A 26830-nucleotide genomic window follows, 5' to 3' on the forward strand; every position below is an offset into this window, starting at 1 on the left:
ACCTCAAAAAGAAACTGCATACCATCTGCCTATCACTCCTATTCAGGACATTTCATATGAACAGAATCACATGTGTGATCTTTTGTGCCTGGCTTCTTTCATTTAGCATATTTTTAAAGTTTATCTATGTTGCAACATATAGCAGTACTTTATTGCTTTTTATGGCTGAATAATATCCCATTATATGGATATACTGCATTATATTTTGTATCTACTCATCAGCTGATAGACATTTGGGTTCTTTCTTTCCACTTTTTGGCTATTAGGAATAATGCTTCCATAAACATTTGTGGACAAGTTTTTATGTAGACATATGTTTTTTCTTGGGTATATACCTAGGAATGGAACTACTGGGTCACACAGTAACTGTTTAATCGTTTCAGGAACTGCCAAAATATTTTTCCAAAGTGCTGTGCTATTTTACATTTCTACCAGCAGGGCATAAGGGTTGACAATTTCTCCACATCCTCGCCGACAATTACTATTACAATTTTTGGTATCTGCTGTCATTTCACATAAATTTATTTCCCAACTGTATATCCTCCATAAAAAAAAAAAGTCTATTCAGATTCTTCACCCATTGTTAAGTCGTCTTTTTATCACTGAATTGTAAGAATTTTTTATATATTCTAGATAGAAATCCTTATGAGATTTATATTCTTTAAATATTTTCTTTAATTCTATAGGTTGTCCTTTCACTTTCTTAATGGTGTCCTTTGAAACACAAAAGTTTTTAATTTTGATGAAGTCCAAATCAAATCTATTTTTTTGTTGTAGTTGCTCATGCTTTTAGTGTCATACTTAGGGATTATAAATCCTAAATTTCCTACTAGGAGTTTTAAATTTTAGCTTTTACATTTAGGTCGGTCATTCATTTTGCGTGATTTATTATATATGGTATGAGGTAAGGGTCCAAATGCATTCTTTCATAACTGGCTACCCATTTGTTCCAGGCAGGCACCATTTGTTGAAAAGATTTTTCTTCCTCCACTGATCGTCTTGACACCCTTGTTGAAAATCAAATTGACCATATCTATATGGTTTTATTCAACTCTATTCCATTGATCTGTATGTATATACCCTTATGCTGATTCCACATAATCTTGAGTACCATTTTTGTTAAGTTTTGAAATCAGGAAGTATAAGTCCTCCTATTTTATTCTTTTTCAAGATTGTTTTGGCTCTTCTAGACACCTTGCAATTCCGTGTGAATTTTAGGAGTGAACAATTTATCAATTTCTACAAAGAACTGAGCTGGGATTTTGATATGGACTATACTGAATCTGCAGGTCAATGTGGGGAGTATTGCCATCTTGATGTTAAATCTTCCAAACCACAGACAGGATGTTTTTCTATTTACTCAGAGCTTCTTTAGAATCTTTCAACAATATTTTGTAGTTTTCAGTGTTGTACACTTCGTTAAATTTATTCCTGTTTTAATTTTTTTGATGCTATTACAAATGAATTTTTTTCTTAATTTCACTTTTAGATTGTTCATGATAAGTCTATAGAAATACAATTGATTTTTTTGTATACTGACTTCGTATTCTGCAACTTTGCTGAACTTGTGCATCAGCGCTAATATTTTTTTAGTGGATTCCTTAAGATTTTTTACATACCAGAGCATGTCACCCGCCAGGGACAGTTTTCTTTCTTTCTTTCCAATCTTGATGACTTTGTGTATTTTTTTTTCATAAGTACCATAGTTAGATACTCTAACACAATGTTAAATATAAATGGAGAAAGCAGACACTCTTGTCTTATTCCTGATCTTAGGGGAAAAGCATTCAGTTTTTCAACATTAAGTATGACATTATCTTTGAATTTTTCATAGGTGTCTTTATTCATGTTGAGAAAGTTCCCTTCTATTCGTTTTTTTTTTTAATGTTTTTATCAATTAAAGAGTGTTGGATTTTGTCAAAAACTCTATGTCTTTGGTGATGACAATGTGACTTTTGTTTTTTGTTTTGTTTACTGATACATTACAGTAATTGGTTTGTGAACTTTACACCAACCTTGCATTTCTGGGATAAATGCCACTTGGTTGTGGCATAAAATTCTTTTTATATGCTGGTGAATTAGGTTTGGTAGTATTTGGAGGATTTTTGTGTTTATCTTCGTAAGAGATAGTGGTCTATAGTTATCTCATAATATCTATGGTATCAGGGTAATACCAGCTTCATAAAACAAGTTGGGAAGTATTACCCCTCTCAATTTTTAGGAAGAGTTAGAATTGTTCTTTAAATGTTTGGCAGAATCCAGCAGTAAAACCATTTGGGCCTGGGCTTTTCTTTGTGGGTACCTTTATGATTAATTCAATCTCATCATTTGCTATAGGTCTACTATTCAGTGTGTCCATATAAATGTTTCAGCAATTGTCTTTCTAAAAATTTGTCCATTTTATCTAAGCTATGTAATTTATTGGTATACAGTTGTCCATAGTATTCCTTTATAATCCTTTCCATTTTTGCAATCCCAGTAATTTCTGATTCTACTAATTTAAGTCCTTTTTCTCTAGGTCAGTCTGGCTAAAGGTTTGCCAATTTTGTCAATCTTTTCAAGAAACCAGTTTTTGGTTACCTTAATCTTCTCTACCATTTTTCTATTTTCTAGTTCATTAATTTCTACTCTCATCTTTATTATTTCTCTCCTTCTGCTTGTTTTGGGCTGCTCCTTTTTCCAGTGACTGAAGATGGAAGGTTACTGATTTGAGATCTTTCTTTTTTCTTAATATAAGCATTTATCACTAGAAGTTTCCCTGTAAGCACTGTTTTTTTTTTTTAATTTTTTTTTTAACGTTTTATTTATTTTTGAGACAGAGAGAGACAGAGCATGAATGGGGGAGGGGCAGAGAGAGAGGGAGACACAGAATCGGAAGCAGGCTCCAGGCTCTGAGCCATCAGCCCAGAGCCTGACGCGGGGCTCGAACTCACGAACTGCGAGATCATGACCTGAGCCGAAGTCGGACGCCCAACCGACTGAGCCACCCAGGCGCCCCAAGCACTGTTTTCTTAGGTAGTAACTTCATTTTCATTTTTCTCAAAGTATTTTCTGATTTCTCTTTTCATTTCTACTTTGACCTACTGGTTATTTATGAGTATGTTAATTTCCACATATTTGTGAGTTCCCCAAATTTCTGTTAGTGATTTCTAATTTCTTTCCACTGTGGTCAGAGGACCACCTTTTTTATTTCAATCCTTTTAAATGTATTAAGATTTGTTTTGTGGCCTAGTATATGATCTATCCTTGAAAATGTCCCACGTTCACTTCAGATGCCTAGTTACCTCTAGTAACCTACTTACTAGTTACCTCTGGTAACACGTTTTGCTTTAGTCTATTTTTTCAGATATTATAATAGCCACTCCAGTGTTCTTGTTATTGCTGTTTGCATAACAGATCTTTTCCATCCTTATACTTTAAATGTATTTGTATCTTTAAACTTAAAGTACATCTGTTGTAGAGAACATATAGTTGGGATACTCTGAAAATCTCTGTCTTTTTTATTACACAATTTAATCAATTCATGTTTAATGTTATTACTTACAGTTTATTTACAACTGCTTTTTCATTTTCTATGTGTCTCATGTCTTTTTTGTTCCTTTATTACTTTGACTGCTTTCTTTTGCATTAGGTGAAAATTTTCTAATGAAGCACTAAAATTTCTTTAATGACTTTTTCACTGTATTTTTAGTTTTTCCCCCTAGTGGCTGCTCAAGGGCTTACCATATAACATTTTAACTTCAGACTTATACTAGCTTCAGATTTATTACTTGCTTAATTCCAGTAAGATGTAGAAATGCTATGCTATATAGTTCTACTGCCTTTTCCTCCATTTGATGGAATTATTGTTATAGATATATTTAATGTTACAAACCTAATAATGCACTGTAATAATTATTTATCACCTATATTCATTTCCTTAGCTTGACATAGCTTTGCCTCCACTCACTTCCTCTGTGCTATTGACAGATATGCTACAAATATACTACATTCCCATACCTTATAAGCCCAAGAATCAGTTTTAAGAAAAAAGGAGAAAAAATATGTCCTTATATTCTCTTTTAAAGCTACATAATTACCTTTACTGGTACTCTTCATATGGATTCAAATTACTCTCTTGAGATTACTTGCTTTCAGGATAAAAAGCTTCCTTTAGCATTCTTGCAAGGTGGTCTGTAAGTAATAAGCTCTCTCAGTTCCTGTTTATCTGGGGAAAATCTTCATTTCGCTTTCATTTTAAAAAGATAGCTTTGCTGGATATATAGGATTTTTGGTTGACTGTATTTGTCTTTGAGTACTTAAAATGTATTATTACACTGCCTCTCTCCTCCATTGTTTCTGCTGAGAAGTCAGCTATTCTTCTTATCAGTGCTCCCTTGTAAATTAATTCCCTGAAGAAGAGATGAGGAGCTATTTTATGACCCGCTTTTCTCCCTAACCACCCAACCAAATCTCTGAACTAGGGCTCTCAAGTTGGGAGTACAGACAATAGCACGCTTCTCTGAGTGATAACCCCTACAGGCGCTGAGTATTTTGTCCAGGTAGGTAGGAGGGTGGGTGGCACCAGAACTACCTCTCCATCACATATACCAAAACTTAGCATCAGCATCAGGCACCTGGGGGTGGGAAGAGAAATCCTGATGTCCTGCTCCTCCCAAGAAGAAAACCTTCCCCCAAATGGAAGCCTAGGGCCATTTCCAGAAGCTTTAAACAGCTGTTTTTAAAGTTTTTCCCACTTTTACTAGGGAGTGGGTCTGTAGAGCTCCTTGTGCAGTCAGACTGGAATTCACAGAAGAGTTCCTTTTAAGATGATTTTATTGCACACCTGAATTCAGAATCATTTGATTTATAATGCGCTGTGTTGCATCATCTATTTTACCTGAATCTCTTAACAAACACATGAGGCAAGAAATTATTATTCTCATCCTTTACAGTTAAGGACTCAGGAGGCTAAAAGAGGTGACTTGGCCAGGGTTACATAATACAAGATACAGCAAGGATATGAACCTGCGTTCCCGATTATAAACCTGATGCTCTACTGTTATGGACTGAACTGTACTCCTCCACCCTCACCAACTATATATATTGAAGCCCTAACTTCCGATATGACTATATTTGGAAATAGGACCTTTAAGAAGATAATTAAGGTTAATTAAGATGTCATAAGTGTGGAACCCTAATCCAGTAGGACTAGTGTCCTTATAAAAAGAGGAAGAGAGGGTGAAAAGTGTCCTTATAAGAAGAGGAAAAGAGGCACTGGGTGCCTCAGTGGGTTACGCATCCAACTCTTGATTTCAGGTCATTTCAGGTCAGGTCATTATCTCACGGTTCATGGGTTTGAGTCCCACACTGGGTTCCCTGTGCTGACTTAGGTCCTAGTGCAGTGCCTGCTTGGGATTCTCTCTGTCTCCCTCGCTCTCTGCCCCTTCCCTGCTCACACTCTCTCTCAAAATAAATAAACTTAAAAAAAAAAAAAAAAAAGGAAGAAACACACCAGAAATCTCTTCCCCCATTCTAACCCCCTATGTGCCCACAAATAAGGCCACGTGAGGACACAGCAAGAAGGTGGTCATTTGCAAGTCAGGAAGAGAAGTTCCACCAGAAACCAACCCTGTTGGCACCTTGATCTTGGACTTCTGGCCTCCAGAACTGGGATAAAATGAATTTCTGTTGTTTAAGCTACCCAATCTGTGGTATTTTTTACGGCAGTCTAAGCAGACTGATACATATACCCAGTGGCATTTTGTCAGATTGAGTTTTACTAGACTGAAAGGCGGGGGCAATGCAGATGAGAATTTGCAAATAATCCTGAAGGAATCACTTAATGGTGCTGACAAATGATCTAGAGAAAAAAGCTGGATTCCTGAAGCAAACAGCATTTTGGCTCTGAAATATCACAATATAGCATTGTAGGAATCAGAAGTTTTAGGTCAGAGAAAGGAGAAAGTCTATAGTAACAGGGCAAGACCTGGATAAAGTTTAACAATACCAAAAGCCAATTAGACTTCAATAACTGGAAGCCTACACTCAACATGGAGCTGGAAGGGCACATAATTTAGGAAAAGCAATGTCAGGAATACACACACACGCACATATACAGAAAGAAAGAATAAATGATAAAACAAATGGAGTAAAAGATAAAATGTGGAATGTGGATGAAGGGTAAAAAGGAGATTTTTATACACTTCTTGAAATTTTCAAATTATTGCAAACATTTCTTTAATATAAAAAAAATCTAACAGGGAAGGAATATTCATACAAAACTACTATTCACTTACTTCTGTTTATTAAAGAGACTTAAGAAGCAAGTCCAGAGAAGAGGGCTGGCCTTGAAGCTCTCTTTTCAAATTTACTTCTTAGTATGACGACGTAGAAAAAATACTAAACTTCTGTGAGCCTCGGTTTCCTTATGTGCACAATGGGGATATTACCTTATAAGGTGAAGAGAAAAAAGATGAAAGCATACTCCCGCTGTCTGGCCCATATATAGCTCACATCTGATATTTGTGTAATGAAGAAATGGCTATAAATAGTTCCAAAGGTTCAAAAAAAGATCTCTTCTGACTAAAGTGATGAGGGATAGCTTCATAGAGAAGATGGTGTTTCAGTTAGGCTGTAAAGGATAGATAGGATTTCAGCAGTTGAAGTTAAAAGAGAAAGACACACAAAACAGAGAAGAGTACAAAGAAAAAGGCACAGATGTTAGAAAGTACAACTGATGAAGAATATCAAGAAGTCCTATTTGATTAGAGCAACTGCTCTGCAAAAGTAAACAGACATGAGAAATGCCAGCACCTGTTTTTTCTTTCTTTTCCTGTTAAATGGTGGCATCTGAGAACTCACAAATGATTTCAACACTCAAACTAATAATTTCTATCATCCTTACAGTGCACTTGTGCCTTTCAAATTATAAAAAGGCTTGGGGCAGCTCAATTGGTTGGGTGTCCGACTCTTGATTTCAGCTCAGGTCATGATCTCACAGTTTGTAAGTTTAAGCCTCACTTCAGGCTATGTGCTGGCAGTGCACAAGCAGGCTCCTGCAATGCCAGCACAGAGCCTGCTTGGGATTCTCTCTCTCTGCCCCTCCCCAACTTGTGCACGCACACATGCTCTCTCTCTCTCTCTCTCTCTCTCTCTCTCTCTCTCTCAAAATAAATAAATTTTAAATAAATAAATAGCTCACATTTTTAAAAAAATGAACACTACGAAAGGGCATAAACAGAAAAATGGAAATGTACTTCCTCTTAAAGGTAACCACCATCAGGTTCTCTGCATATCCTTTCAAAAACTGGTTATACAAGTATACACATATCCTTCTGGTTTTTATTGTACATGGATGGGGAAATTATACACTCAGTTCTGCACTTCTGCTTCAACTCTGGACAACTTTCCATTTCAATGCCTATAAATTATTTTTAATAAAGTAATTTTTATACAATAACTAGACACTAAACATTAACGACAATTAGGTTTGTCTCTTATCACAAATTTCTTATCACAAATAATGCTTTAACCAATATTCTCCTTCATGTATTTGCACACATTCAGTTATATCCATTAATGAATTCTAAACAGTGTAACCTAAAGGTCTAAAGCACGTGCATTTAAAATTCTGAGAATCAAAGTACTCTCTAAAATGCTGAACCAATGTACACCAGCATGTATGAGGAAGTTGCCCACCACCATCATTAAACTCAAAACTGGTTCAAACTTTTCAGTATTTGACAATATCATATGTGAAAAAATGCTTTTCATGAGAACTATTTTCATAATATTACTAAGATACTACCTATGCTATTTTTCACTTTCACTCGTAAGTTTTTCAGAAGCTTTATGACATGATGACATCATTACTCTGACGCTTAATAGAATGTGTACTGTGTATTTCTGTGTTCCAAATATTTCATTCGGGGCACCTGATTGGCTTAGTCAGTTAAGCATCCAACTCTTGGTTTCAACTCGGGTCATGATCTCACGGTTCATGAGGTCAGGCCCCATATGGAGCTATGAGCTGATGGCGCAGAGCCTGCTTGGGATTCTCTTCTTCTCTCTCTCTGCCCCTTCCTCTCTCTCTCTCTCTCAAAATAAATAAGTAAACATTAAAAAACACTTTACATAAAATTTGTTTTGATTTCTAATATAATAAATATTAACAGATATAAAACAATAACATCAACAAAAGTTCTTTGGAGTCCTCAATAAGAACGTAAAGAAGTTCCCAGGCCAAAAAAGTAATTAACTCTTAGTCCAATCTTTTCTTTCTTTAAAAAAAGTCATTGGATATTCAGATAACATTCTAACTGTAAGTTAAAGAAACTCAACATCTTTACAATACTGTCTTCTTGGTGAAGAATTAAATATGTATTTACAAGATACCAGGATGGCTCAGCTGGTTAAGCATCTGATTCTTGGTTTCAGCTCAGGTCATGATCTCACGGTTCATGGGATCTAGCCCTGCATTGGATCTGCACTAAGAGCACAGAGCCTGTTTGGGATTCTCTCCCTCCCTCCCTCTCTGCTCCTGGATGGCTCTCACACATGCATGCATGCTCTCTACCCCTCTATCCCTCTCAAAATAAACATGTTTTAAAAAGCCAGGTTTATTGAGGTATAATTTATAATTTACATTCAGTAAAACTTAACATTTAAGTAAACACAAAGAGAGAACATTTCCTTTACTGCAAGAAGTTCTGTCAGGTCTCTTTCTAGTAAATCCACTCCCTTCTCAACCCAAGGCACTCAATGATTTATTTTCTATCCTTATAGTTTTGCATTTTCCAGAATGTAAAATGACTGGAACCACCCAGTATGTAGCCTTTTGAATGTGGCTTCTTTCAGTCAGTATTAACTAATTTGAGATTCATCAATTTTGTTGCATCTATCAATAATTCATTCCTTTTATTGCTGAATTGTATTCCACTGTATTCCACATTTGATCTATTTGCCAACTGATAGACATTTGGGTTGTTCACAGTTTTTGGTAATTATGAATAAGCTACTATAAATATTCACATATGGTTTTTGTGTGAACAAATATTGTCATTTTTCTTGGGTAAAAAACTAGGAACGACACTGCTGGGTCATATGATAAGAGTATGTTTAACTTCAGAAGATTGTCAAACTGTTTTCCAAAGTGGCTATACCATCATGCATTCCTACCAGCAATCTATTAGCTCCAGCTGTGTTGCAGTATGGTTTTGAGATATCTTAAAAAATGACATCTAAGTACCTACCACCCATTCATATCTATTTTACTTGTTTCTAAAACTTGAAATGTGTGTTGAATTTTTATGACTTTTTTGGCAGTTATTAAAATGGTCAAGTTTATCTATCTCGACCTATTAAGTATGGTGAGATATTAATAGATTTCTTAATATTGAATGATTGCTTCTTGGAATACACACACTTGGTCATGGTGTATCACCCTTTTAAACTCTATGTTAATATTTTCTTTAAAATTTTCACACCATTTTGGGGCGCCTGGGTGGCTCAGTCAGTTGAGCATCTGACTTTGGCTCAGGTCATGATCTTGTGGTCTGTGGGTTTGAGTCTCACATCAGGCTCTGTGCTAACAGTTCAGAGCCTGGAGCCTGCTTCAGATTCTATGTCTCCCTCTCTCTCTGCCCCTCCCCCGCTTGTACTGTCTCTCTCTCTCTCTCAAAAATAATAAACATTTAATGATCCAGTAATTCCACAACTGGGTATTTACCCAAAGAAAATGAAAACACTCATTCCAAAAGATATGTGCAACCCTACGTTCACTGCAACATTGTTTACAACAGCCAAGGTATGAAAGGGAGCTAAGTAAGTGTCCACTGATAGACAATAAACCAATGGATAAAGACGTGGTGTATATATACACAGTGGAATGTTACTCAGCCAACCAAAAAAAAAGAGAGAGAGAGATATCTTGCCACTTGCAACAAGATGGACGGACCTAGAGATTATGCTAAGTGAAATAACTCAAAGACAAATACCCTATGATTTCACTTATATGTAGAATCTAAAAAACAAAACAAAAAGCAAAACCAAACCATAAATACAAACGTGGTTTCCCAGAGGGGATGGAGGAGTGGGAGGATGGGTAAAAGAGATGAAGGGGAGTGGGAGATACAGAATTCCCGTTATGGAATAAGTCACAGGGATGGAAGGAAGGGAAAGAAGACACTAGGGAATATAGTTAACAGTACTGTAACAATGTCGTATGGTGACATATAGTAGCTACACTTGTGGTGAGTATTGCATAGGTATAGAGTTGTGGAATCACTATGTTGTATATTTGAATGTAATGTAACATTGTATCAACTACAACTTCAATTAAAGAAACAAACAAACAAAAAAAAACCCATATGGGGCGCCTGGGTAGCTCAGTTGGTTAAGCATCAGACTTCAGCTCAGGTCATGATCTTGCAGTTCATGGGTTAGAGCACTAGGTCGGACTCTGTGCCAACAGCTCAGAGTCTGAAGTCTGCTTCAGATTTTGTGTCTCCCTCTTCCTCTGCCCCTCCCCCGCTCTGTCCCTCCCTCCCTCTCTCAAAAATAAACAAACATTAAAAAAAAATAAAAGAAAAATTTATATGCCACTATACATAAATGAGATTATTTAATATAATATCTTCCTCTCCTCCTTTTTGTGGGGTACAGAGATATATCTGCCACATTGAGAATTTTGAAAAAACACATGGGTATGATTCCAATTAAATGACGTTCTACAACAGGCAAAACTATGTAAACAGTTAAAAGATAAGTGGTTGCCAAAGGTTTGCAGGGTGGAAGGAACGAACAGCAGAGCAGAAAGGATTTTTAGGGCAGTGAAACTATTATGTATGATACTTTACTGGATTATGTGGATGCCAGTAACGATATATTTGTCAAAACTCCAAAGAATGTACAACACAAAGAATGAATGCAAACTTAATGTAAACTATGGACTTTGGATAATCATGTATCAGTGTTAGTTTCATTACAACAAATGTACCACTCTAATGCGAATGTTGATGGTGGGGAAGGTAGTGGGATACATGGGAACTCTACTTTCCATTCAATTTTGTTATGAACCTAAAACTACTCTAAAAAAAAAAGTATATATTAAAATAAAAAATCTTAAATATTTCTACATCCCTACTGATAACTGAGATTGGTTGGTTCGCCCTCCTTATGGAGAAAAGAGGGGATTATATCTGCCATGTGGGAGAGCTTTTTGAAAAACAGGCACCTCAGCTGTACTTCCAAAGAATTTCATTAATAAGTCTGAAGCACATACTAGGTCTCTAGTGTTTAGTTTTTTCCTTTAAAGATTTCCAAGTAAATTCTGATATGCATCTGCAACTGAAAAACATTATAGTGAAGCAAAAGCTTTACTGGAAAACAATGCAAAATACAGTTGAAACGTAAGCTTACATTGGATTGAAAGGAACTTTGATAACAAAGAAATGAAACAAAATCTATACAGGATTATAAAAGGAACAACAAAGTAATAGTATGAACAATTTTGCTAACCCTAAGCAATTATTTTTAGTGTATTATCACCTACACAATTAATTTAAAAAACCTAAGTTACTGTCAATAATTTTTCAAAATACTCTCTCAGGAACCAGGAGCCTTAAAAATTAAAGCCATCGTGCCTAGTTTTCCATGGTTTCTAAGGAAATAAAGCCAAGAAAGCAACAAAATTAAAAACCAGATGCAAAACTGGTGGTAAAACAGAATGCACTCTACTCTTCCAAAATGAAATCTTCCACCTTTTCCTTCATGTCCATTTAGTTAATTATCAAATTTTCCTTACTATTCTATCCCAAGTGTTTGATTTTATCTACCCCTGTCCATTCTCACTGCCACCAGTCTGGTCCAGGTCCTTGTCATCCTAATATCCACATAACTGAAAAAACTCTAACCCACCCTTCCTTAACCTTGGGACTCCGCTGTTCTTCAATTCATCCTTCACACAGCTCTCTGATTAATCTCAACACCTTTTCCGCTGTATTACCTCAATGCTTAAGGACCCAGAGTGAGTCTCTGGCATATCTCAGATCAAATTTGAACTTCTTTGTCCTACAAGATCCCTTGACCTTGATTCACTCAATATTCTTTTCATCCTATACCAATGCCTACCCAACATACTGACTGTACATCTTTTTATATTTTATTATATTCAAGATGATATATATTTAGTGTTCTGAGTCAATCCACCCAGTCAGTAAATCCCAACACACTAAAAGCTCTAAATATTTAACATTCACAATATTCTTTGTGAAACACCATAAATTACTAATATAGTTAATTATATAAACTAAGCATAATTTAATTAGAAAACATGACATGCTTTTAATATAAAAAAAAAAACCCAAAACCACAAAATATGATTACAAAATAAGTTATGGATTTATAAATTTAAGCATAAATGAATTAAGTATAAAAAACCTTTCAGTTCATTTGTAAATACTACTCCTTTCTTACCAACTTCTAATCAAGTGGTAGCAGGCCCCTTTAAAATATTTTAATAAAAATTAGAGAAGAAAAATAAATTTGAAAATATTCTACTCCTTTTTTTTCCTGTAAAGTGATTCAAAGAGTTCCTTTATTTTAGTGACAACATTCTAGTGTTCAAGGGGGGCAAAGCCTGGAAAACACAGCCCTAAGCCACTACTGTGAAAAGTCAATGCTGTAGACATAATTCATAGGTGCTCATCTCTGGTTCCATCTTCTAGCTCTAATTAATCTAAATAGAAATCTCTATTTTCTCTCATGTCCCAGCTTCAAATTTTCTTCCACTGAGAAGTTGACTATAACTTTTGACCCTGAATTCTGACTTCACCTTCCAGTATCTACAGATTCCCAACTTGCAATGTTCACCAAAGACATTCTCAATATCCAAACATTTAAAGGAAAATATTTACTAAGGATTTTTAGAAATCCATACCATAGGATTCAGTAATTCTACTTTTGGAATACACCCAAATGAAATAAAATTAGCAGTATGTGTAAGACTGTTCACTGCATTGTGATTGTTACAATGAAAAATTGTAAACCTAAAACTTCCAAACTGAGGGCTTGGTTATGGAAATGATAATAATATTCTGAGAAATGAGAAAAGCAATACTAACATGGGAAAAATCTGGCCAATAACGTATGAAAAATCTGGATGCTGAGAAACAAAAACCCAACTTATTTTCTATATTTTTAAAGTGGAATACAAATACTTTAAGAGCAAATTAATATTTTTCTATATCTTCCAAATTTTCTATAGTAAGCAACTGTACTATTTATACAATAAAAAAACTTTCAAAAACTAGAGCTGAAAGCATGTATTTACTACAGTGAAGCTTCCTAGCCTACCTAAAACACTGAAATTTCTTTACTTTTGGCTAGAATTTTATCATCTCAATGTTCTGTTATTTCATCAAAGTTCTGATCGAATACTTTAGATCTTTAAGAAAAACTACCTCTTCCCTTATTTATTTGTAGCTGGATTTTTTTAGATAAATCTTTCCCCAAAATTGGTGTAGAGTTCCTTCATGTTAAAAAAAAACTTTACAAACTTGCCTTAATCCAATTCATATTCATTACTGAATTTATTAGTTCTGTAATATATCTATCACATGTGCACTTATGAGGGTTTTCACATTTCAAATTAAGAAGCAGCACATATAGGATGTACCTTTCTTCCCAAAACATATTAACAACTAAAGATCAGAAATTATAATTTTTTTTAAGATTTTATTTTTAAGTATAATCTCTACACTGAACATGGGACTCAATCCCACAACCCCGAGATCGGGTTGCAGGCTCCACCAACCGAGCCACCCAGTCGCCCCTCAGAAATTTTCTTTTTAAAAATCAATTTTTGGGGCCCCTGGGTGGCTCAGTCAGTCAAGCATCCCACTTCAGCTCAGGTCATGATCTCGCAGTCTGTAAGTTTGAGCCCCACACCAGACTGTGTGCTAACAGCTTAGAGCCTGGAGCCTGCTTCGTTCAGATTCTGTGTCTCACTCGCATTCTCTGCCCCTCCCTCACTCACTCTTTGTCTCTCAAAAATGAATAAATGCTAAAAAAAAAAAAAAATTAAAATGTAATTTTAGAGGTGCCAGGTGGCTCAGTCAGTTAAGCATCCAACTTTGGCTCAGGTCAAGATCTCACAGTTCACAAGTCTGAGCCCTGTGTCAGGCTCTGTGCTGACAGCTCAGAGCCTGGAGCCTGCTTTGGATTCTGTGTCTCCCTCTCTGCCCCTCCCCCACTCACACTCTGTCTCTCTCAAAAATAAACATTAAAAATAATAATAATAAATAAAATTTAGGGGCACCTGGGTGGCTCAGTTGGTTAAGCCTCCGACTTTGGCTCAGGTCATGATCGTGCCATTCCCAAGTTCAAGCCCCACATCAGACTGTGTGCTGACAGCTCAGAGCCTGGAGCCTGCTTCAGATTCTGTGTCTCCCTCTCTCTCTGACCCTCCCCCATTAATGCTCTGTCTCTCTCTGTCTCAAAAATAAATAAACATTAAATAAATAAATAAGTAAATAAAATTTAATTTTAAATTAAAAAAATTTTAAATGTATACTAAGCATAGCACTGAGCATACAGCAGTCCCTCAAATGTTGTGGAAAGAATGAACAGATCAGAAAATAAAGAGTTTAGGAAATAATATAATATTATGTGTCAACTATACTCAAATAGAAAAAAAGAGTTTATATAAAGAAATAAAATGGTAAATCTGGTAGATTAATCGATGCTAAAATTATTAACATTTTTTTAAAGGAATGAACCACGGGAATGACAGAATCACAGATGAGATGTCAAAACCTTGTTAGAAGCCGTAAAACAAATGGTCAAATGATATTTTATTAGCAAAGTGGAGAACTCTAAAGCCTAAACACCTCCAAAAAAGCTGATTCACACTGCCCGCAAGCAGGAGGCTTCACAGGCATCTTTGAAGGTAGACAGGAATGGGACTAAAACCTAGAAGATTAGCTGAAAATCTACAGTCATCACAACCAGATTTCCTCCCCCACTGTTTAGAGCCAGCAACCATCCCTTCCCCAACCCTACAGTTCTTGAGAGGATTGCTCTGCAGAAACCAAACTAAAGAGACTCTAAGTACAGGTGCCATACAGAAAACAGGATTACATGAACACAATGAACAGTGAGAACTCCAGCTACTTTTTAAGATGAATTCTCAAAACATAGCAGCCAGGTATATATATCCTCCAGGCAAGAGGCTGGAAGTTCTCTTTCTGGATCCGGGAAACTGATGAGACCACGAGAAAGGACCTACGAGTGTCCCCTCCTCCCATAAATGGCCACCTTCAACATGCCACACCTACAGAGTTTTCAATTCCATTTTTGACACTTCACTCTTAAATATGAATGGGCAAACCCTGTAAGATGAAGGCTGGGGAAAGCCTCTATACAGAAAAGACAACAATAGAAACAAAAAAAGGAACTTAAAGAAACAGCAAATGGGAGTGGGAGGGAGGAAACTTAAAAACTATTATCTTCAGAAGGATTATAGTGTCTGTGAATCAATATAAAGATACTACAGCAGGAGCACCTGGGTGGCTCAACCGGTTAAGCATCCAACTTCGGCTCAGGTCATGATCTCACAGTTTGTCAGATTGAGCCCTGCATCAGGCTCTCTGCTATCAGTATGGAGACCCTTTGGGTCCTCTGTCCCTCTCTCTCTCTGCCTCTACCCTGCTTGTGCTCTCACTCTCAAAATTAAATAAACATTAAAAAAAAATTTAAGATACTGGAAGAATGAGCTCTAAGAAACTTAAAATGTGGATAGAAATTAAAAACTCAATAGAAAGGTTGGAAGATAATACTGAGGAAATTTCTTAGGAAGCAGAACAAAAAGACTAAGTAACGGAAAATAAGAAGGAAAAGAAAATTAAAAGAACAGCCTAAGAGTTCCAATACCCAAATACAAATTCCAAGAGAGAACAAAAAAAATTGATGAGGAAGAGATTATCAAAGAAACAAGGCATCAAATTTAGAATACCCATTCAATGAGAGACACTATAGGCAAAATTAAAGAAAGATGACAGGCTTAGAGAAGGTATTTTCCAAGCCTAAAAGGAACAGACCATTCAAATCTAACCTCCACAAGGAACCTCTGCAAACCAAAAAGACAGTAACCCAAAGGAAAGAGAAACAAAGGACAAAATAGACAATTTTCAAAAGGGAAAACTTGAACGGATCCAAAAGATGCTCAAACTCATTAGTAATCAGAGAATGTAAACTGAAATAGTGAGATGCCATTTTATATCCATTGCTGGCAAATATTACAAAGTTGAATAAAAGCAATACTGACAAAGATGTGGGCAAACAAGAACCCTCCTATACTTCTACTAGGCACATAAACTAGCTCTCCTATTCTATAACCCAGGAATCCCACTCTTGTGTGTATATCCCAGAGAACTTCTCACACAGGTCCACAATAATGTACAAGAGTATATTTACCATGGTGTATTTGTGATGCCAGAAAGGCAACTCAGGTGGGAAAGAAAAATAAAATGTGCCAGATGTGTATTATGGAATAACATCACACACAATTATATGTACAGACAACAAAACAGAAAAGTCTCTAAAAACAATGCTGAATTTAAAAAAGTAAGAAACAGGACAAGGTCTATAACATAATAAACTAAATACGTACACACACACCACTACATATTTCACAATTATTCAATGATTCATATATAATCAAGGAATGTATCAATCACAATGCAGTGAATGCCTACTGAAAACGGTAATGGGGAAGTAGGGCTCAGAAATCAAAGAAAAACTTAAAGGATCTTGTATGGTTTGCTGATAGTGTGTCAAGAACTGGGAAGCATAATTAACTTGAAAACTATTTTTACCTAAAGTCCAGAAAATAATTTTAAAAAATTCTCCAGAACTAAATGACATGAAGCATTCTTGCTTATAAGCTTTCATGAAGTGCCCTTAAATTAAAAAAACAATGGGGCGCCTGGGTGGCTCAGGTCACCATCTCACCCCACATCAGGCTCTGGGCTGATGGCTCAGAGCCTGGAGCCTGCTTCTGATTCTGTGTCTCCCTCTCTCTCTGCCCCTCCCCCGTTCATGCTCTGTCTCTCTCTGTCTCAAAAATAAATAATCATTAAAAAAAAATTAAAACAAAACAACTTATTTAGGCATATTATCATGGAATTTCAGGGGTTAAAAATAATATTCTGGGGTGCCTGGGTGGCTCAGTTTGTTCATGGGAAGATCACATACAAACAAAGAAGATTCAGAATGGTTTTGGACTTCAACAGCAGCAATGGAACACAAGAAAACAACAAAAAGCTATGACTTTCAAATTTTTTAAGCCTACAATTTTATACCCAGCCAAATTACTGATGAAATGTTAAGATAGACTAGAGATCTATTTCAATTATGCACAATCTCAGAAAGTTTTTACTTCCCAGGTACTCTTTCTCAGGAGGCTAAAAAAAATAGGAGAAACACGAGACCCAAAACAGGAGAGAGGCAAAGAGAATTTTAAGAGTGATGTAAAGATAAGTTCCAGGATAACAGGTGGCAAGTAGGCCTAGAAAGTAACCAGTCCAGATTGCATTAAAGAGACAGAGTTCTAAGACAACTATTTCAGGAAATAAAGAGAGAAAAAAAAGTATTAACTCCTGGAAAAACACAAATAGGTTAACAGAAGAAATGACATCATAATAGTACATGGTTCGGTTGTGAATATTTACATAGTTATTGTAAACACTCTGAATATTGACTTAATAAAGGACTATGATAATTATACTGAGAGACTGGGAGGGAGACGCTGTGTGTGTGTGTGTGTGTGTGTGTGTGTGTGTGTGTGTGTGTAAGAAAGTCCATAGGTAATGCCTGAAATTGCTATATCATGAAAAAGCAATAGAAACAACTTATTAATAAATGAGAGTAAACAGCTTAAAAAAAAAAAAGATAGCCTCTAATAGTACAGAGGCTAGGACAGGGGACAATTGTTTTTCACATATTATTCTAGTTAAAAAATTGTATTTTTTAATGGCAATAAAGGAAGGAACTTGAACAGTCTTCCTTCAGCCTTTAGTGAAGTAGATCTTCACAGTATCATTTCATGATGCTAAACCAACTAAATCTAGTTTATTCTGCTTGGAAGACTGAACTGCAAACCAAGAAAAAACCAAGTTTCAATGGTTGGTGTAAACATAGTACAAATAGCCCTGTTTGAATTCCAGCTCCATCATGTACTCCATGAAGTAGGACAAGTTACCTAACCACCCTATACATGTTACCACCTCTTCAAAGTGGTTTTGCAAGGATAATTAAGTGAAAACAATTAATGTAGTACTTGATCCATCAATAGATGTTAGTCCCTCCTGTTTGTCTTTGTTTCCTAGCTACAAGCCCCCATTCTGACCCCAAGCTGCCTTGTTGGTCAGAATACAGAGACTCATGGACAACTCAGCAAATATCCCTCCTCATGCTGGAAAATCAATCACGATGAGTAAGCAGACTTATCTTTGTATATGAAGGGCAGCATTATTCTTGTTATGTGAAGAAGATTATCCCCATTATCCACATTCTGGATTATTGCCTGCTTTCAAGAACTGCCCCAATTAATCTACTATACTAGGTCAGAAACATTTTATCACTTAGATCTGTATTTGGTGGGGTTGTAACATCTTTAAAAAAAAAAAAAAAAAAAAAAAAAAAACCAGAACTGCACGTTCCATCAGTCTTCATCCCTGCTCTTTCACTGCAGGGCCTCAAAATTTTCTAATGCAGGCCCTATCTGGCCCCCCGTTGGCCTGGGGCCACCTCCTGCTTACTGCAGCAAGAACGGAGTGAAATCAGCCCCAATCAGCTAATTGAATTGTTTACCATTTCCAATGTTTTCTTCCATTATTATGGCTGAATTCATAATACCTGCAGAGTACAGCGATCTTAAAACAAAGACTTTGAGTAATAGGGAATTACCTTCATCACTAGGTCAGTCACCTTTATTTGCATGGCCCAAAATCTTAATTGATTTTATGCAAAGTATTCATACATATTTCTAAAAACAATCTGACAGACTTCAAAACACAAACATCATAAATCAAGACAATTGCTAATTTAGCAAACATTGTGTTAAAACACTGGTGATAAGAAGAGTAAGCTATAATCCCTAATCTCAAATGAAAGGGAAAAGGTAGAAACTAAATTGAGAGCAACAAAGAAATAGTCCAGGAAACAACTGAGAGAAATTCCAAACTATCTGATATAGTTTATAACATGGCTGAGGCTAAGGAAAATTACAAAAGTTGGACACAGCTCTGAACTCCCACCCCACTCCCAATAGCCAAAGTGTGAAGAGCAACAGGATGAACAGGATGGCTTACAAAACACAAATGATCTAATAAAAACAGTCATTTGTTTAAAAAAAAAAAAAAAAAAAAAAAAGCCTACCACTGGGCTCTTAAAAAGAATTTGTCTCTAAGGTATCTACCTCATAAGGCCCAAAAAATAAATAAGCAATGAAGATTTTTTTCATGTTGTCTTTTCTTACGTACCAATCGTAGATAAAAGTCAATGTCCGTAACATTAAATCATAGTTCTCTGAAGAGGGCCTAAAGTAACAAAATGCAAGTATACTGACTTCAGGTGAGGTGTTTACTTCTGTCATTTGGTTTTAGGTTTTTATATGTTTTGTTTCTCTACTAGACTGTAAACCTTGTCCTCAAGGCTCATGTCTAATTCCATTTAAACTTGCTATTTACTAGAGTACGTTACAATTTCTGCTCAGTTATAATGACTGATAAAATGCCAAGCAGTTAATATTTGTATTCACTCTATGTCAGTCTTCCCCTCCACACTATCAATTCCATGGGGGTAGTAACAGCGTTTTGGCGGTGTCTGTATCCCTAGTCTGAAGGCATACAATCACTCATTAAGTATATACTGAATGAATGCATTAAGTAATAATTTTTGAAAAACACACACATATACAACCAAGAGGTATGTAAGGAGGGGAGAAATAATTCTTAAAATGGCAGTGATCTTGGGTTTTCAGGCTGTTTCCAAAAAGAGCTAGATGACCTTAAGTAAGTTACTTAACTTCTCTGACTTTCAAAGCTTCTATCGTAGAATGGAAAAAATTAACATCTACTTCAGAGTTACTGTAAGCATTAAATGTTTTACCATACCTAAAGTACTCGGCAAAATACCTGGAAAGGAGTTCAAATGTTCATTCCTTCTCGCACATCCTCCATCTTATAATCAAGTATACAGAGTGGCCCCCCCAAGAATAAATGATTTCAGTGAAAATGCAATATACTTCACTATCATTTGCCTTCAACAAGTTAAAATTGCATCTTAACAATCTTTAAGGGGAAATAACTTCTGGATCCGTTCCAAAATATTACAAATACAAGAACAAGTTAATGTCAAGAATGAGCCTGGAAGCAACAAGAGGGTAAAATCACTTACTCATCTACTGCTGAGAAACAGGGGTTTTGAAGGAACCGTTTCTTAAAGGAAAAAAGGATGAAAAAGTAATATTGATTTTAGCATGTTTTAGAAAAAAAGCACTTCAAATTTGTTTACTTGGCATTTAAACCTTAAAAATCAATGATTTTGAAATCTTTCCCTTAAAAGTGAAACATTAAATACTTTCATTCAAACCTAAAACATTCCTTCAAGACTTCCTTGACTCCAGTCATCCTTCAGTTTTTCTCCTCCCATTTTGCGCTTCATCGAATACTTCGCTGTTTCCCTCGCATCACCAGTTACACACGCTGTGTGCAGACTAAGTTCTGTCATTCCTATAATTACCACACCCCGGTCAGCCGCTTCAGGCCCATGTTGTTATGACATCTGTAAACTGCAGTCGTCCGTCTCCACCCCCGCCCCCCCCCCCTCCCAACCACCGGCTCCAGCACGGGCTGTAACTTGTGAATTCCCGAGACGGGATTTCTACCCGCGCCCCCTGCTCCCTCCTGCCTCAAATCCCAGCACCCGGCGCTGCCCACCCCCGCCCCCCGCTCGCACGGGGCCGCGGCGCAGGCTCGGCGCTCGCCTCCTCTCAGCCCCGCTTGCCTCGGCGCCCCGCAGTCCCCGGCGCCGCTTCCAGCCCCGCCGCCGCCCCGCCCTGCCTCGCCTCGACCGGCGTTCCCGATGGCGATCACACCAGCGATCCCCACCCCCACCCTCCCCTCCGCCGGCCGCGCGGCCGTTAGGACCGCCGGGCCGTGACGCATGGACGCGCCGCGAGCGCCCGGGCCCAGGAACCCAAGCTCGAGCCCGTCCGGCGCCCGCCCTCGCCCCGGGGCCTCTCCCGGGTCCCGCCGAGGACTACCGGATCCGCCGGCGGGAGGGGGAGGGGCCGAGGCCGCGGGGCCCCGCACTCACCAGACTCAAGGCAACCGATCCCGGTGCCGATGCTGGGGTGAGCCGCTTGCTCGCTTGCCTGCCCGCCGTTCCTCTCCCGCGCACAAGCTCCAACAGCCGGCCAGCGCCGGTGCTCACCAGGCCCTCGCTCTCCGCCGCCGCGCACCCAGCAGCAAGACCCTGCTCAGCGGGCGTTCGCAGTGCGCCTGCGCGCGGGGGCCGACCCATGCGCCTGCGCACTCCGCTCTGCTGCCCTAATGCAGAGGCTGCCGGGAGACGTAGTCTTCCAGCCGTCTTTCTCTGCAAGCCCTAGAGGTTAGCGGGAACCAATGAAGAGTCGAGGATTTGGGAGGTTTCGCTGAGGAGGAGGGTAGTAGTCAAAGGTAAAGGTTGGAGAATCGTGGTGTAGGGACCATAGGACTGTACTTAGCTTGAATTGCAAAAGTATGTCTACAAACCTGTCTTCGTAGCTCTTCCAGGGCGGATGGATCCTTGCCTCACCTTTCCATAACCAGCCTCTAACATGGTTGGTACCTAGCACACGTTTATTGAACGAACCTTGGAATGAATGAAGGCTGAGGGCGTATTACAAGTGTTAAAAGTCAGTGCCTCGTGGGGTGTCTGGGTGGCTCAGTCCGATAAGCGTCCAACTTCGGCTCAGGTCATGATCTGACGGTTCAGTTGGTGAGTCTGACAGCTCAGAACCTGGAGCCTGCTTCAGATTGTGTCTTTCTCATTCTCTGCCCCTTCCCTGCTCGCTCGCTCTCTCTCATAAATAAATAAATAAACATTAAAAAAAAAAATTTAAGTCAGTGCCTCATGTCTAAGGCATTCACAGGCAGCACGTGTGAGGAAACTTCTGGGTATTCCCTCCCCCCCCTTCCCCTATGCCTGATAATGTATGAGAAGTATCAAAAACAATTAAGAAATTGAATGAAGCATAAATAGTTGCTTCACTCTCAAGGGCTCGCAAATGAAAATTTGGGCAAATAATTGTTACTGTTAAATTTGACGGAATTCTTTTTGAGCAGTACCTTCAAAAGAAAAAGGACTGAAGCCAGCCAGCCAAGCAGAGGTCACAGAATAGAAAGTCTCACATGTGACATGGTTTATCAGATCAATTTAAAACACTGGCAGAGAAGCAGTGTGAAAGAGGTCTGGGAGCTCAATTCATTTATAAGTATGGAAGGGAGGACTACATTACATGAATCCTAGGCTATGCAATGTTCATTTGTCCTGGATCTCTCCCTGCCACATCAGTATTCTCCACTGGTGAATGCTGTATCTTCTAGAGTGAGTTGAGTTTGAGCAGGGGGATTGGGGAAAGGGAGGTTGTTGTAAGGGAGACACTTGGGGGCAAGTATACCCCACCATCGTTAAACTGAGGAGAGATCAATTCATTCCAATCAGGAACTGAGACTATTCAGAGCTGGACTTAGTCCTTGTGAAAACTAGTTTCTTTCCAGTTCACCCTTACTCCTGATGAGGGCCTTTTGTCCTTGGCCCAGCTTCCTCAGCCCCATGAGATAGCTAAAAGCTCCACTCAGTTTTTCAGCCACTGCTTTCAGAATTAGCAATCACCTCAGGTGGAAAAGTGATGGCAAATGTCAGGCTCACCTCTTGTGGCTTCCCTTTTCTTACAGATCTTGGACCCATAAATTCTCACTGCCATGGTATCTCCTCCATGCCTTAATGTTTTTGTGTTTTGTCCAGTGATTCTCAGTGGTGGGAGAATTTGTTAGACAACAGTAGGCCATTTCTGAAGCAAAATTCATATATATATATATATACATATATATATGTATATATATGTATATATATATATACATATATATATATATAGTTACTTTTACAAAAATGTTATCATACCACGCAATGTGTTTTATTAGTGAATATCTCTCTGACTTCATCTTTTTGTAGTTTGAGACATTTTTAAATTGTATAACAATAGGGTTTTTCTTTTTTACAAACAATGCTGCTATGAAAATTTTTGCACACATCTTCATGTGTGTAGGGAAACTGCTAGATCCTAGGATATTGCATCTTTAACCTCACTAACTGTGATAGGAAGAAGTCTAAGATGGCCCCCTGATCTTTGCCCCCTGGTGTTGCCGTATTAATCTCTACCCATCAAGTGTGGGTGGGACATGTGACTTAATTTTAATATCCAATAGAATATGGCAAAGATAATTGGATGTTAGTCCCATGATTACATTTCATTATATAAGTCTCTATCTTAGCAAACTGGGGCTTGACATGTTCCTGTGGGGCTTGAAGAAGTGAGCTGTCATGCTGTGAACTGCCTAAGGAGAGGGCCATGTGGCAAGGATCTACTAATGGCTTCTAGGACCTAAGTGCCTCCAGCTGACAGCCCAAAAGCAGCCAGGGCCCTCAGCCCTACAACCATGAAGAAATAAATTCTACCAACAACCTTAGAGAGCTTAGAAGTGACTCTTCCCCAGTCAAGCCTCCAGATGAGAAGACACCCTGACTTATACCTTGATTACAGCTTTGTGAGACCCTGAGCCAGCAAACCAGCTAAGCCTAGATTCCTGGGCCACAGGAACTGTGAAAATGCTTTACTGGTAATTAGTTACACAGAAATAGAAAACTAATACACTAAATATTGCTAGATGATTTCACAAAGTGGTTGTACCAATTTATACTCACAAGCAGTATATAAGTTTCTCTTCTAAATATCCTTGCTACCATTTGAAAATGTCTGGCTTTTTTTTTTCTCAATCTTATAGGTGTGAAAATAAATAATAATATAATTATACTCATATGTTATCACTTTAACATAAAAACATGAAAAATAGGTATTTACTTGAAATTATATATTCTGTTATATTTCTTTTCTGTTGCATAAATGCTATTACTTAAAATAGCAACAGGACTAGTCAAAAGTGGTAATTCATAATAGGAGGACTAATGATAGTTAAGTAAATAAAATGTGTAAGAAAAATATAACAATATTTTTTAACATAATATTTTTATGTTCTTTTCTGTCCTTGGGTGCAAGAAATTATTTTAACTCTTTTAACTACTTCTTGCATATTTAAATTTTGTCAGCTATATTATTGTATATTCTCTTTTTTTAAAAGAACTTGTTGTTTTTTTTTCAGATATAGAATTTAGTGATTCATCACTTACTTATCACCCAGTGCTCATCCCAACAAGTGTCCTCCTTGATGCCCCTTGCCCATTTAGCCCATTCCTCCACCAAAACCCCTCCGGCAACTCTCAGTTTGTTCTCTGTATTTAAGAGTCTCTTATGGTTTGTGTCCCTCCCTGTTTTCATATTATTTTTGCTTCCCTTCCTTTATGTTCATCTGTTTTGTATCTTAAATTCCACATGAATGAAGTCATATGATATTTATCTTTCTCTGACTTATTTCGCTTAGAATAACACACTCTAGTTTCATCTACATTGTTGCAAATGGCAAGACTTCATTCTTTTTTATCGCCGAGTAATTTGGGCTCTTTCCACAATTTGGCTATTGTCGATAGCACTGCTATAAACATTGGGGTACATGTGCCCCTTGAAAACAGCACCCCTATATCCTTTGGATAAATACCTAGTAGTACAATTGCTGGGTCATAGGGTAGTTCTATTTCTAATCTTTTGAGGAACCTCTATACTGTTTTCCAGAGTGGCTGCTCCAGTTTGCATTCCCACCAGCAGTGCAAAAGGTTTCCTCCTTCTCCACATCCTCACCAACATCAGTTGTTGCCTGAGTTGTTAATTTTAGCCATTCTGACAGGTATGCGGTAGTATCTCATTGTGGTTTTGATTTGTATTTCCCTGATGATGGGTGATGTTGAGCATTTTTTCATGTGTCTGTTAGCCATCTGGATGTCTTCTTTGGAAGTGTCTGTCCATGTCTTTTGCCCATTTCTTCACTGGATTATTTGTTTTTTGGGTGTTGAGTTTGATAAGTTCTTTATAGATTTTGAATACTAACCCTTTACCTGATATTTCATTTGCAAATATCTTCTCCCATTCTGTCAGTTGCCTTTTAGTTTTGCTGATTGTTTCCTTCGCTGTGCAGAAACTCTTTATCTTGATGAGGTCCCAATAGTTCATTTTTCCTTTTGTTTCTCTTGTCTCCAGAGACATGTCAAGTAAGAAGTGGCCAAGGTCAAAGAGGTTGTTGCCTGTTTTTTCCTCTAGGATTTTGATGGCTTCTTGTCTTACATTCAGGTGTTTCATCCATTTAGAGTTTATTTTTGTGTATGGTGTAAGAAAGTGGTCCATTCTTCTGCATGTTGCTGTCCAATTTTTCCAACACCATTTGCTGAAGAGACTATCTTTTTTCCATTGGATATTCTTTCCTGCTTTGTCAAAGATTAGTTGGCCATATGCTTGTGAGTCAATTTCTGGGATCTCTATTCTATTCCATTGATCTGTGTGTCTATTTTTCTGCCAGTACCATACTGTCTTGATGATTACAGCTTTGTAATACAGCGTGAAGTCTGGAATTGTGGTGCCTCCAGCTTTGGTTTTTGTTTTCAGGATTGCTTTGACTATTCGGGATCTTTTCTGGTTCCATACAGATTTTAGGATTGTTTGTTCTAGCTCTGTGAAGAATGCTGGTGTTATTTTGATAGAGATTGCATTAAATGTATAGATTGCTTTGGGTAGGATCGACATTTTAACAATAGTTGTTCTTCCCATCCATGAGCATGGAATGTTTTTCCACCTTTTTGTGTGTCTTCAATTTCTTTCATAAGCTTTCTATAGCTTTCAGTGTATAGATTTTTTACCTCTTTGGTTAGGTTTATTGCTAAGTATTTTATGATTTTTGGTGAAATTATAAATAGGATAGATTCCTTGATTTCTCTTTATGCTGTTTCAATATTGGTGTATAGACATGCAACCTATTTCTGTACATTGATTTTATATCCTGCGACTTTGCTGAATTCATGGATGAGTTCTAGCAGTTTTTTTGGTAGAGTCTTTTGGGTTTTCCAAATAGAGTATCATGTGATCTACTATTGTATATTCTTAAGAAACATAAATGTAAGAGGTTTTTTTTAAGGAGAATGTAAATACAGTAGGACTAATTAAACAGATACTACCTATATTAAATTTAAAAATAACAATGGTATGTTTCTTTGTTCTATGATACAGTGGAAATTTTTTCATTCATTGTTTCCTTTTCCATTACTACTTATCTGAATTGCCTGGAGTCTTTAGGTCTTTCTTTCTTTTTTACATAATAGCTAAAGTGAATACATATTCTATCAAAAAGTGAGCACAGAATACTTAGAATTTTATTTACGAGCACAGCACATTTCTAAATTTATAGGGATTCATTTCCAGCTCTCCAAAGTATCTACCTGCTTTGTATCTATGGACTTGATTTGGTAAGCCAGATGTTTGTCAATCAGGGTGTTTGCATGTATAAATTAACCATGTGAGCTCTCCATATCTAAAATCCTCATCATTTAAAAAACACTCTGAAGCACACTGTATGTCGTCATAAGT

General features: G+C 37.4%; 1 protein-coding gene across 3 annotated transcripts in view; it reads right to left on the reverse strand.

Annotated features, from left to right (window-relative positions):
- The window catches only part of KPNA1 (karyopherin subunit alpha 1), a 69061-nt gene extending 47512 nt beyond the window's left edge, over positions 1 to 21549 (reverse strand). The window contains exons 1-2 of one of the 3 annotated variants that reach the window (XM_019448563.2): positions 21361 to 21549; positions 6279 to 6431 (exon numbers count right to left, since the gene is read on the reverse strand). Coding sequence is in view for 1 of the 3 variants with exons in the window: in XM_053903438.1 (XP_053759413.1) it covers positions 4080 to 4098 (19 nt within the window). In the remaining 2 variants the exon portion in view is untranslated. Of the gene's footprint in view, positions 1 to 4079; positions 4177 to 6278; positions 6432 to 21360 lie in introns of those variants that run through there. The other 2 variants (XM_019448562.2, XM_053903438.1) reach the window with 2 other exon arrangements.
- Positions 21550 to 26830: the final 5281 nt, after the last annotated feature.

The sequence above is a fragment of the Panthera pardus genome, unplaced genomic scaffold (assembly GCF_024362965.1).
Source record: "Panthera pardus isolate Hobbes unplaced genomic scaffold, ASM2436296v1 HiC_scaffold_16, whole genome shotgun sequence".
NCBI classification, from domain to species: Eukaryota; Metazoa; Chordata; class Mammalia; order Carnivora; family Felidae; genus Panthera; species Panthera pardus.